The sequence below is a fragment of the Cricetulus griseus genome (genome assembly GCF_003668045.3).
Source record: "Cricetulus griseus strain 17A/GY chromosome 1 unlocalized genomic scaffold, alternate assembly CriGri-PICRH-1.0 chr1_1, whole genome shotgun sequence".
Classification (NCBI taxonomy): domain Eukaryota; kingdom Metazoa; phylum Chordata; class Mammalia; order Rodentia; family Cricetidae; genus Cricetulus; species Cricetulus griseus.
The window spans coordinates 5,364,445-5,377,283 of record NW_023276807.1 but is presented as its reverse complement, the minus strand read 5'-3'; the positions used below and the strand labels follow the sequence as shown (position 1 = coordinate 5,377,283).

The following is a 12,839-nucleotide window of genomic DNA, read 5'->3' as shown; positions in this document are numbered from 1 at the left end:
CACTGTGAAGCACATGTGGCCATCAGACGAGAGACGGAGAGCAGGGAATTCACATGCAATCATCAACTCTGCACAGCTCAGGGTCATCCGAAGAACGGGCACAGAAACTGGTTCCAGCAAGGGAGCGATAACACCCTATAAAAAAGTGCCTGTTTGAGCTAGGTGTGTCGCTCAGTGGAAGAGCGCTTGCACACGGAGCGTGGGGTCCTGGCTTCCAACCCCCACGGGAAGAAAAGTGTCTGCGGTTTCCTGTTTCCTTGTGAAATGAAACCTGCTCCCCACGAGGAAAGGGAGCTGGGTGCCATAGCAAAGGGAGTAGATGGAGGGAGGGAGACAAAGGGAGGTGTGATCACCCTGGGAATGTCGAGGAAAGGACCAGCCTGCAGAGGGGTGATCCTGGGACCAGCCCTAGAAGCAGGAGCTGAGGTGAGAGATGGGGCTTGGTGAGTCGGGGTACAGTACAATGAAAGAAGAATGGGTCACAGGTTGGAGCTGACCCTGAAAGTGTCAAGGACTGAACAAAACCGCAGTTTTATCTTTTTCACAGTGCTGAAGGCAGGCCCCCAGCCAGGCATGCTATGGAAGCATTTGAGCACTGAGCTACACAGCCCTGTTCCAGTATTGGTAAACAAGCAAACTAACTAGTTTCACCTCTGTCCTTCTGATGACTCATGTCTGACTAGTCCCCATGAGATGTTTAAGGTACACAGTATACTGATTGCAACAACAAGTGGTCTATTTGGCCACTGGCCACCCTGAAACAAAGAAGGATGCAATACACAGAATTATGCCACACTGGCCATGTGTTCTGGTGAAATTTAGATGATGAATTTCAGTCCTCAAGATTCTGGTGTAAGCCAGGTGGTGGTGGCACACGCCTTTAAATACTAGCACTCGGGAGGCAGAGACAGGTGGATCTTTGTGAGATTGAGGCCAGCCTGGTCTACAGAGCGAGTTCTAGGACCGTCTCCAAAGCCACAGGGAAACCCTGTCCCAAAAAAACAAAAAAACAAAAAGAGTCGGGTGTGATAAACCATACTATAACAACTATAACCATAGCCACACTCACACCAATTCCCAGACTTATATGAACTCTGACTCACCAGTTAATTCCTATTATACCCTTTCCACACTGGGAAACTATCAAGTTTTTCCTCTTTGGCAAGCCATGGCAAGGCTAGGTCTTAGCTCTGGTCTCTAATGAAGTAAGTGCCTGTGTCCTTCCAAAGACCACTTCTGCTCCTGACAGAGGGATGCACAAGCAAAGCTCATCAGCCCTCTTTCCCTAAACAACTTGTAGCATTAAAACAAAACAAACAAAACAAAACCAAGCAAATTCCTGGAGCTGAGGCTCTAACTCAGTGGCACAGTGCTTGTTTACTTAGCATGTATGATGCCCTGGGTTCGATCTACAGAACCACAAAGGGGAACAAAACAAGCAAAACTGAGTATCTAGTTTCCATATAAATTGCCTTTTGTATTCCTAAAACCAGAGCCTGGTCCCTGGCCCTGGGAAGAACCCAATCTGGGCTTTGGTCTTGACACTATAATTTTTCTGCCTGCCTTAGTCACTTAGGAAGTTCTGGAAAGTTCCCAGGGCTGCAGAAGGGAGATGATGGTTTCTCTTCTTAGCATATGGATCTGAGTGAGCTGCAAAGGCAAGATGGTTTTTATTTTTATTTTTGAGGTTTTTATTTTAATTTTCATATGCATGTCTGCCCGAACATATATTTGTGTACCATGTTTGTGCAAATGGCCAGAAGAGGGTGTCAGACACCCCCCCCCCCCGAACTGGAATTGCAGACTGTTGTGCACCACCATGTGGGTGCTGGGACTTGAACACAAGTCCTCTGGAAGAGCATCCAGTGCTCTTAACCACTCATTTACGCTCCAGCCTCCTTCCAAGAAGCTTTTAGGACCCCTGCCATGCCATACTCCTTTACACCCTTGAGTTCTACAGCAGAGAGCTGCAGCAAAGATGAGCACTGGTGGGGTGGGCAGGGGGCATCTGTGTGAGGAAAGATGTGAGAACACCATGGAGGACAGGAGTCCCAGGTTGAGCACATCCCCTGAGGCTCTATTTTAGCCCTGAAGTGCCAGCATATGGAACAAGATGTAGAAATGGGAACTGAGCAGAACACAGGGAAAACTCCTAAAGGCGGTGTGTGTTTGTGTGTCTGTGTGTGTCTGTGTGTGCATATTATGAATATATATTATGTAATCAATCCTGATTTTTTCATGGTGGTTATACCCCATAATGCCCTTAACAAGACTGAATTAACAAATACTAAACTACCGCTTCTAAGAAAGACACAGTAGGTTTCTAAACTCCTCTGTGAAATTTCAATGGACCGACTCAAAGATGTTCCTCTCTGTGTGCCTCCCTTTCGAATAGAAGACACTTTGACATAATTTATAATCATTGACATTAGCACTGTGGTCCACTTAAAATGCTTGAATGGACCTTTAAGGTATTTCCTCTGATAAGGCACGTCATCTTTTTACATTTGGGGGCACTACATGGAAATGCTCCACCCCCCAGTCACAAAAATGTAGGAAAAAAAAAAAACAACACATGTCATTGTTATTGGATGTATCTTCAAAACTACACATGTTTAAGAAGGGAGCTGGTGCTGGGCATTGGTGGCGCACGCCTTTTATCCCAGCACTCAGGAGGCAGAGGCAGGCGGATCTCTGTGAGTTCGAGACCAGCCTGGTCTACAAGAGCAAGTGCCAGGATAGCCTCCAAAGCTACACAGAGAAACCCTGTCTTGAAAAAGCTGGAACACAAAGGCAGGGCTTCATTTGTCTAGTGTCAACCAGAAACACAGATGACTGAGAACTCAAAACTACTACTGCTCTGTACACAGCTGTGGGTCACTAAAAGTACCAGGGGTATTGTTTTAAGATTGCAAATCATTTTTAAAGACTAGACACGCTTGCAAATCTGTGTGGGTAAAATAATATGATCGACTGCAGATGAGAAGCAAGCATTGCTGCAGGTAAAAATCTGTAGTGTTTTCCAATTTGTTCACAAAAGCAGTGTAGACTGTGTTGAAGAGGAAAAGCACTAAAGACCTGTCTGAAACTTCATCCAAGCTCAGGGTGTAAGTCTCTGGAAATCTGTCTGAAAGCACATTTTAGTTGCAATTTGACAGTCCTTCTATATGGTTTTTGAAAATCTGTCACTGCTTTTCAAAGAACTAATTCTGCTGTTTTAAAGGAAGAATCGTGTTCGTCCTAGAGTTTTGTTTTTTTCAGAATTCTATGATAACTGCAACAAACATGCATGTCTAGCACTAAAGTCCTTCACATTTACGAGGTTTTCCCACAGATTAAAAAGTGTTGCAAATGTTTCCCTCAACAGAAGTTATTAAAAAAAAAACAGCATCAAAGATGATGTATTACTGAGAAATGTCCCATTTTCCTCCATAACTAATTTCAAGAAAATTAGAGTATATGAGCACTAGAATCAGATGTCTTGACAAAGGAAAATGTAAGTATTCTGTATACTCTGATTTTACATGCAAATAAAGCATAAGCTCTGGGTACATTCCAGAGTCCTGCCAATGTGAAAGGGGAGTAGGACCAAGGTGACTTGGTTCTAGGCAAGGCGAACGTTGGTGTGCGTGTCTGCAGAGGTACAGGGAAAATCCGTGGCTTGCTGCTCCCTGCCACATTATGTCTGCTGATTGTACATCGAGGATAAAGCCATGGTGGACTGGTTAACTTTTTGCCAACTCGACACTACGTAGAGTTATCTGTGCAAAGGGAACCTCTTCCTGTTGGCAAGTAGGCTCTGAGGCATTTTCTTGATTAACAATCAACGTGGGAGGACCCAGCCTAATGTGGGGAGTGTCACCCCTGGACAGGTAGTTCTGGGTTATGAAGCCGGCCTAGCAAGACACGGAGAGCAAGGCAGGAAGCTGCACTCTTCCCTAGCTCTGCTTGAGCTCCTGCCTCAGGTTCCTGCCCTTACGTCCCTTCTTGCTTGACTGTAAGCAGTAAGATGAAATAAACCCTTTGCTCTACAAGTTGTTTTTGATCATGGTGTTTATCAGAGCAATAGAAAGCAAACTAAACCAGATGGAATGAGTGAATGGGATTGGAAAATCCACCTCGAGAAACATTCCTACATTTGACAGAACACTTGCACTTTTCTCTCCCCACCTGGCCACTGATTGGTATATATGGTGAGTGTTCAGTCTGAAGCCATCTAGTCTCCACCTGATAACTGGCTGGCCAGCCCAGGACATGTGGGGCTCTCACTTTGTCAAACACTTTGGGTGCTGTGCTATGAATAAACGACTCAGAATGTGCCCTGTGTCTCCCTGTAGCTGCGGTCTGTGGTTAAATGAGTCTCACTAAGATGGCCTGGACACTTCCACATACTGAGTCTGATGTTGGGGCTGAAATGAATCATACATTTTGATCATGTGCTTATAGCAGGCTCATAGACCCCAGCAGAAACACTCAACGACAGGCCAATGGTTCTCCATGACCAGATGAGGGGAAGTCATCAGGAACCTGCTGAAGCACAAGCAGCGTGCCAAGGACGGGCAGCAGAGAGGTGGGCTGGGCGCAGCACCTCAGGGTGCTAACACCCATGCTGAAACTCTAGGCCTCCCCAGTGCTCCAGGAGGCAGACAGCCCATTCCATGACAGTGGCCTTCGTGGATGCTTACCACTGATGGGGTTGGTGCACCCAGCACACTTCTTGGCGTACAACTCACAGAAACAGGTCAGGCAGTAGGGAAACTCATCCCTTGCTGTGAAGCGTTGCCCAGACAGCTGCTTCTTGCAGGCAGTGCACACAAAGCACTCCTTGTGCCAGGGCTGCTCCCGGTAAGTGACACCTCCTGTGGTGATGGGCTGGGAGAGGGGAGAAACAAATGCAAGAGTCAGGGCGGCTACTATTTCTGGTAGGCATCTGTCACCACTGTTGCCAGTGGATGACGCATGATGCCCTCAACCCCCTGTAAACGTCCAGTTTGTTGAAGTGGTAAAGGAACCTCAAACCTCAGGCACCTCATGTTACCCTCCATACCACTAATGTGGCTCCTGGCTTTCTCCCTAGTGCCAATGGGTCTTTAGGTATCACTAGTGCAGGGGAACAGAAGGCATGGGTGTTATGGGGCATTGTCACCTTCCCAAACACAAAGGTGATGCAGAGGTGCAGTCACGATCAGAGATAACATTGAGGACATCGATGCCTTCTTCTGAGCATCCCTGTAGCTGAAGAGTCAAGGCACAAGACCTCAGCGCTATGACGTTGCACTGATGAAGATGTGGACAAATCTCTGTGGAAGCCTTCTCTCAAATACCAGCAAGTGGTGACCTCTCCAGCTTTATTCTCATGCCCAGCCTGGACAGTAACTACAAGGGCAGGACAGGAGAGGCTTAAAGACATTTGGAATTGGCACCTACTGGTGTGGGCTAAAGGGACCTGCATCCTGGGAACCTTTATCCTCACCCTGTCTTACAGACACAGGTTTTCGAAGATGGTGCAAAGTGTTAAACAGCTCGCCATCCCTCAACTGCATCTAATTACCTTGAAATACTGCTTTTCGTGGGAATTGGAAGCATGTATGAAGAGTGGGGTCAGAAATCGGGGGAGTCTGAATAGGTCTCAGCTTGACAGGCGGTGGTGAAAGAAGCAGGAAAAAAAAAAAAAAGGAAATACTCCAGACCACATCTTTTTTGTTTTGTTTTGTTTTGTTTTGTTGTTGTTGTTTTCCTTTTTGAACAGTGTGGCAGCATTCGGCAGTTTCTGGGGTCCTTGTATGATGCTTGTGCAGCAAGATGCTGTTTCTAAGCTGCAGAAGAATCAACTGAGACCCAGGTATTGTCCAAGAATGAAGTCATAGCTGGTTAATGACAAGGCAAGAAGAATCGAGACTCCCTTCTATCCTGCTCTCTTGTCATTAAACCATACATTAAAGATCATTTGCCGGTCACTCCCCTATCCCAGGAATGGAATTTAAGGAAAATAAATTCTATGTTACGTGTTCTGTGTCCTCCATGCTCTGTGGAGATACAGGAGGCACGTATATGTGAGGTGGTATTTATTCTGCCTGGAGGTCCTTGCTCTGTGCCCTGGATCTCACATCCACTGTCTCCTAAACCCTACACTCCCCCATCTCCATCTCTCTTCACCCCTTCTATTCTCCCCCTCTCATCACTCCATCTCTCTTCGTACCTTCCACCCCCCACTCTCCCTCCACCTCTCCTCACCCCTCCCCCTTCTCACACCACATCAGCAGCTTCAGCATCACTTCGGCTTCAGCATAGCTTTCTCAGAGATTTCTTCCCTAAACACCCCCAGTCTCCACGCTCCAGCTTAGCTGCTTTCTCCTTGTTGCCTGCTCTGTGAACAATCTGTCCTGTCCCACGGGACATGTGCCAAGACACTCACAGGCTGCACAGTCATCTCCACCTACGTTAAAATCCAGCCTTTGAATGAGTCCTGTCTGGTCTCAGATCCCTGATGCTCCAGGGCTTCTTTCATTGCCCAAGGAAGGATGTGTCTAGCTTGAAAGCTCTGGGTGGATTTAGGGAGTGCATATACAAAGGCATGCACCCCACAAGGCTATGCCACCCACACTTTAGGAACTAAATGGGCAGATGACAGGAGGGAGCAACTCAAAGGAGTCCAGGGGAGGCCTCCATGGTGTGGTAATGTGGAGTCTGTAGGGGTCCCTACAGGTTTGTAGGCCTGACCATGGGGCTGATCTCAAGGTCAATGACCTCCAAACAGAGCTCAGGTTTTTGTTGTGCATAAGAACAAATGAAGAGAACTTGAGGCATTACCTATAGATTCTATGGCCATAAAATCTTCATGGGTGAACAAGAATGAGCTACCTGCATTGCTTAGAGTTCACGATGGGTGAACCCACATGTGAGCTTCCCCCACCATGTCAAGATGAACCTCAGTGAAAAGAACCAAACCGTTTCCAAGCTGGAAGAGGTAGCTGCACAGCAGAAAGATATCCCAGAAAAAGCAAGACCTTAAAGTGCAGGATTAATTAGTAAAAAATAACCATAAATGTGGTAGGGGGTGGTGGAGCAGGGATATTAGCAGAGGGGAGGGCACAGATGAGCAGGGAAGTGAGGGAGGGAGAGGCATAACAACAGACTGGCATAAGCCCTAATGGCATTGAGGCCCTGCAAGTGCCACCATCCATGGAGCTGTATGTGGGAGAGAGTGGTGGCCCTCTTCTGTGATTCTTGTTGATTCCAGATCAGCTTAACAGAGACTGGTTAAGACAGGGAGTTTCACTTCCCTCTGCCATTAGGCCATAGACATTCAGAAATGTTCTGGAAGGCATGAACTTTTCTCAGAGCTCATCTCTTTGAAACAGAGACCAGATCTCAGACCCAATTGACCATCAATGCACAGACTTGAGCAAGAAGAAGAAAAAAAAAAAAAAAAACACGAAAGACAGAAATGTCCACGCCCTCCTAACATGGAGATGTGACAGCTGTTCCTTCATGACAGTCGGGCCAAGGATGGGAACTGAGAAGTTCAAGAGCCCCTGGGGGAGCCGAGTACCTTTTTGCACTGCACACACTGCAGGGCATACTGCTTCTCATAGCAGGGCACACAGAAGTTCTGGTCCTCCTTGGGTATGAAGCTCTTGGTTCCAATGGGCTGCTGGCAGCGCTGGCAGGTGAAACAGGTCTCATGCCAACTGCTGCCCTTGTATTCCATCTTTCGGGTACCTGTGGTGAGAGGCAGGAGATATCAGCGGCTGTCGTTAGACTGGCATGGAGTCCCTGTAGTGTGCCTCCAGAGCCCGTTACCACTGAGTCTCATGACATGGCAAGTCTCTCCTGCTCTCAAAGGCTCACCTCTCACTGGAGATAATCCCTATTCTGCCTTTTGAGTCAAGGCTTCATATGTGATCCTAGAAGAATTCGGGTACGTACTAGGCTCTTGAGATTTACATTAAATAAGGTGGTTGGAAATGTTGAATGAAAATAAAAATCTAAGTGCGTTTCTGCATCACAAAACAAGATGAAATGCAACACAATTTAGCTCATTCTTATGGAATGGGGCTGTCACACAGGGATGACAACAGTTCCCCTCTACACTCATGCTTCAACCTTCCATGGTTTCAGTTTCTGCAGCCAAACTTAGGTCAAAGTGAAAATATCTAATGGAAGATTCCAGAAATAAACAATAAAAAATACTTTAAAAATAAATAATTAAAAGTAAATTGCACACCCTTCTGGGTAGTATGGTGAGGCACCACATTGCTCTATCCAGTCTTGCTAAAGACGGGCATTGTCCTGTTGTCCAGTGCACTCACCTCAGTTACAAGACCAACTATCATGGTACCACACAGTCCTTGGGTCCACATCACTTTATCTTCCCTAATATTATTTTGTCCAGTCCACACATTAAATTTTATCATAAAGCAGAGGAAATGTAGGCCAAGTACTATCGATGGCGAGTCTCAGAATACACTTGCTAAGTATGGAGGGAATACGGTACATTCTCCGGTTGAGAATTATTATACAGCATTCTTAGGACACTTTCTCAGCTTCTAATTCTTCAAAGAGAAGTAGTTCAGGTTCTGCCTTACCTAGACTATGTAAAATGCACAGGGCATATGTGTGGGTAACACACAGTGACTTTTAAAATGAAAAGTCCACAGTCTGTCCTGGGGCCATGGGGTCCTGAAGTGAAAATTACACTAAACAACCAGAATCCAGGTGAGAATGAGTTTTAAAATGTGTTTCCTTGGCACCCAGGGACTGGCTCCTCTACCACCTTGTACACCTCGGTCCCCTGCTCGTGTCTGAGCTGTTGCTGTTAAGCACGCCACTAGCTAAGTGACTTCTCACTGAATACAGTCAGCTACAACTCTCTCAACAGTTCACTTTTGGTGTGTGCTCCTTTGTTTTCTTGAGACAGGGTCAGGTTTTGTAGCTCTGGCTGCCCTAGAATTCATATTGTAGACTAGGCTGGTGTAGAATTTTATCTATCATTCTCACTCTACCTCGTGAGTGCTGGGACTACAGGTATATTCCACCATGCTGGGCTCTGAAGTAAATCTCATAGCAATGCAGGGTGGGGAATTGTACCTTCAGGGAGAGTGCTGGAAGGATGCCCACTGCCATGGCCACAGGCTTCAGAGTTACTGTGAATTGTGGCTAGCAGGGGGCAGGAGAGCACCTTCTGTTAAAGGGGCTCAGAAGAGTCTCCAACAGAGAGGAACAGACTGTTTGGAAAAAGGGGTCCTATTTCCATCCAAACAGACAAGCAAGGAACCAGGCACACGCTGGTGCAAGGTTAGAGCCTGCGAGTCTCTTCGAGCCTTCCTCCGTCTGATATCAGCAAGAAACCTGCTGAGGGGCTAGCATTCAGGCCATGAGGACCGGCGAGACTCAGGATAGGCTTATGATGGAATCCTAGTTTCTTGCTTTATCAGTGTGGTGTATGGGGCTGGGTACGGCTCTATCCCGCAAACCTTAAACCACTACCAATGCTACAGAGACACTCTCCCCACTGTTTACATCGTTCTTTTATGTTTTAATTGGTATATGATATTCACACTAATCCAACAGGGTACATGGTACTTTAAGTAATGATTGTAAACAGTGAGTAGTGATCAAATCATGGCCATTTCCAGATACAGGCATGTCTGTAGTTCCAGCCATTCAGGAGGCTGAGGCAAGAGGATCACTTGAGCTGGAGTTTGAGGCAAGCCTGGCAGTGCAGAGAGATCCTTTCTCTTAAATACTAAACAGCAATAACAACAAATACCCTGATCCCAAGGCTGCTTTGTGTGTGTGGTTTTCAATGGGATTCCTGGCTGCAGCCAGGAGACTTGTAATGAAGCAGATTACATCTATTCCAGCAGAGGGGTCTCACCCAATCAGTTGAAGATGACCTGAGTAGAAGAGACTAAGGTCTCCTTCAGGGCAGGAAGTCTCAGGACCAACTCAGAGATTGCCTGTGTGCCTCCAGCCAGCTGCCTGGTGGAATGTAGGTGCTCCACTGCAAGCTGATGTGTGGGGATGCACCACAGATATTTAACTTCCCACCATTGTGTGAGGCAGTCCTTTGACAGACCCATCCCTCTGCGCTCACTAACAGCCTGCGTGAGTCTGTCTCAAAGACAGGTGAAATTTTCAAATAGCTCCAATAGCTGCCTGAACTGAGACTTCCAAACAAATTCAATGAATCAATGACAGACAAGTTTCTGGGACTTGTTGGAAGAGGAGACGATGTCCCCATGAGAGTCTGTGACTTCAGAACTGTCATTTCTACCCAGGAGAGCTGGAAATCCAGAGCAGGGTGTATCCCGGACTGACAGGGTGGGGGTGGGGGTGGGGGGGAAACAAACTGGTTTCCTGTGGCTCACTTGCTGTTCAGCAAGGATATCCACAGCATCAGAGAGACTTCAGGAGGAGCTGAGCACAGAGGGTCAATGCTGTGGCATATGTCCTATAGTATGCAAGGGGACATAAATGCTGTACGGTCCCATCAGCTGCATTGCTTCTGAATTCAAAGTAAGTCTGATTGGCATGGTTCACTTAACCATGCTCTAGTAGAGGAGTCTTGCTGACCATGACCTCCCTGTGAGGTGAGCAGACCAAGGCTCACACAGCTCCTGGCCACACCTGGGAAGGAAGCAGAGACTACATAGGTTTCTTCCAGCACAATGGACCACATGGGGATGGATCCCAGGACTGCTCTTTTATCCCCTACTAGGGAGGCTATGTGTGCTAACTACAGCAAAAGGCCTCCGTGACACCTCCGTGACACCTTCACCGTGATGTCCCAGAGCCCAAGGGAAGGAAATGAGCCACCCTGTCTGTGTCTTCCTTTTCATTTGTCCTGTACCATGTCGTGTAGTTCACCAAGATGCTGGCCCAGCTGCTCTCTGATGACACTAGTCCCTTCTCTGTGCCTTTTCCTCCCCAGGGCCTGCTTGTCTGCCCCCAGGCATGAAAGATCCTTGCACTGGTCTTCTATGCATGAAGGTCAGGGTAAACTGGAGCGACCTGGAATCCGCAGGAGTCACACAGAAGAGTGTGGGGCAGTAGAACAAACAAAGCCAAAGTGGGAGAACAGAGACAGAAATAAGTGGAGCTGTTGTGGCTGGGCTGCAGCTGTTGTGGCTGGGCTGCAGCTGTATAGCTGGGCAGCAGATGTATGTCTCGGCTGTAGCAGTGTGGCTGGGCGGCAGCTGTGTGCACACCTGTGTGCTTGGGCTACAGGTATGAGGAGGGTTTAGAGGGACCCTGCCCCCCCCCAGAGGAACGGCAAACTGACTGTTTGGGGCTCTTGTTCAGGACACCGCCAAGTATTTAATTTGTTTTTCTCTTTTAAGGCAGAGTCTTGTGCTGGGTGTTGGATTTGTTTGTCTGTTTTTGTCAACTTGATGTGAGGTAGAATCACTTGGGGAGAGGAGCCTCAGTTACTAAAATGTCCCCATGAGATGGGCCTATGACTTGATGATTGATGTGGGAGGGGCCATGCTTCAATGCCCACCGTCATACCCCACTTAGGCCCTATGTTTCTAATTAATGTGGCCTAGAATTCAACCATCATTGGTTGCCAAGCAGCTCGCTCTGTCGTCCCCACTCCTCCCCAGCTGTGCTGTGGGTTGGGTGCTTCTGTTCCTGTCACAGTGTGTCACAGTCATTTAAAAGTCATATTAACCAGAAGAGTATTGTCACAATAAGAATCTACCTTAGCAAAGGTCTAATTATCTCGTTTGGAGAAGTATTACTTCTCGCCCCATGTATCTTCCCCAAATACTTCCCATATGTCTGTCTGTCACCAAGAACTCGGCAGCACCTCTTCTTTGCCAAAAGCAAAGCAAGCCAAAAATAAAACACAAAGTGTAGCTGGTTAGTCCGCTCTCCCACAGAAGGGTCGGAGCTTGAGGGCTGTGGACATAGCTCAGTGGCTGAGTGTACACTGGCATGCAGGAGGCCGTGAACATTCAATGTTCCGTGTATCACAATTTGACTCTAAATTGTCTCTTAAACGTCATGTTCTTCACACATTGATGGGACCTGGCTACCAAATGACACAGGATTATTCTGTTCATTGCTTCAGATTTAAAGTTGAAACTACAAACTCAAAAGTCTCGACTTGAATTGAATCCCCCATCACCCCCATGTGAGTGTGTGTGTGTGTGTGTGTGTGTGTGTGTGTGTGTGTGTGTGTGTGACATGAACACACAGGGAACCACACATATGTATAGAGGTCAGAGGTCAACCTCAGATGTTGTCTCTCAGGAGCTGTCTACCTTGCTTTCCTTGTGGGGACTTTGGGCTCCCTGATCAGCCAAAGCTGGCTGGGATCGTGTTTTGGCATGTGAAGATAGATTCACTGACAGCTCTTGTAGCCATCACTGAACAGTCAGGTGGCCTACATTCCTGGCACAGCAGTGTAGGCAAACACTTGGAAAGACCCAGGGAGAATGGGAGGTCCCTCCACCTCCACCATGTCCTTCCTTCAGGAATTAACTGCTTCTGGGACTTGTGGCATTTCTCTCCTTGGTAAAAAATGTTTATTGTATCTGAGGTGGGGCAGACAGAGCAGAGGTAAAGATGACAACATCTTTCCAACAAAATGGAAGTCCCCATGCAGAGCTCACCATGCATGGCCCTGCCACATGAGGGAGCACTACACATCTGTGGAAGTGGGTTACCACGGCTGAGAACTGGAGCCTGAGTGAGTACACACTTGATCCCAATGACCAATCAGTGCTCTTCCTGTGAGCTGCCTAAAATGGCTACAGAATGGTTCCAGGACTCTCCTTCTGTCACCCCCGCTGTGTGAGGAAGACTTGCCACATGTAAGGCATGAGTGA

At 47.3% G+C, this 12,839-nt stretch overlaps 1 protein-coding gene across 1 annotated transcript in view; it reads right to left on the bottom strand.

Annotated features, from left to right (window-relative positions):
* The window catches only part of Fhl2 (four and a half LIM domains 2), a 37,850-nt gene that overhangs the window by 677 nt on the left and 24,334 nt on the right, over positions 1–12,839 (bottom strand). The window contains exons 4-5 of the mRNA XM_027386736.2: positions 7,553–7,722; positions 4,686–4,872 (exon numbers count right to left, since the gene is read on the bottom strand). Of these exons, the coding sequence (XP_027242537.1) occupies positions 4,686–4,872; positions 7,553–7,722 (357 nt within the window). The remainder of the gene's footprint in view (positions 1–4,685; positions 4,873–7,552; positions 7,723–12,839) is intronic.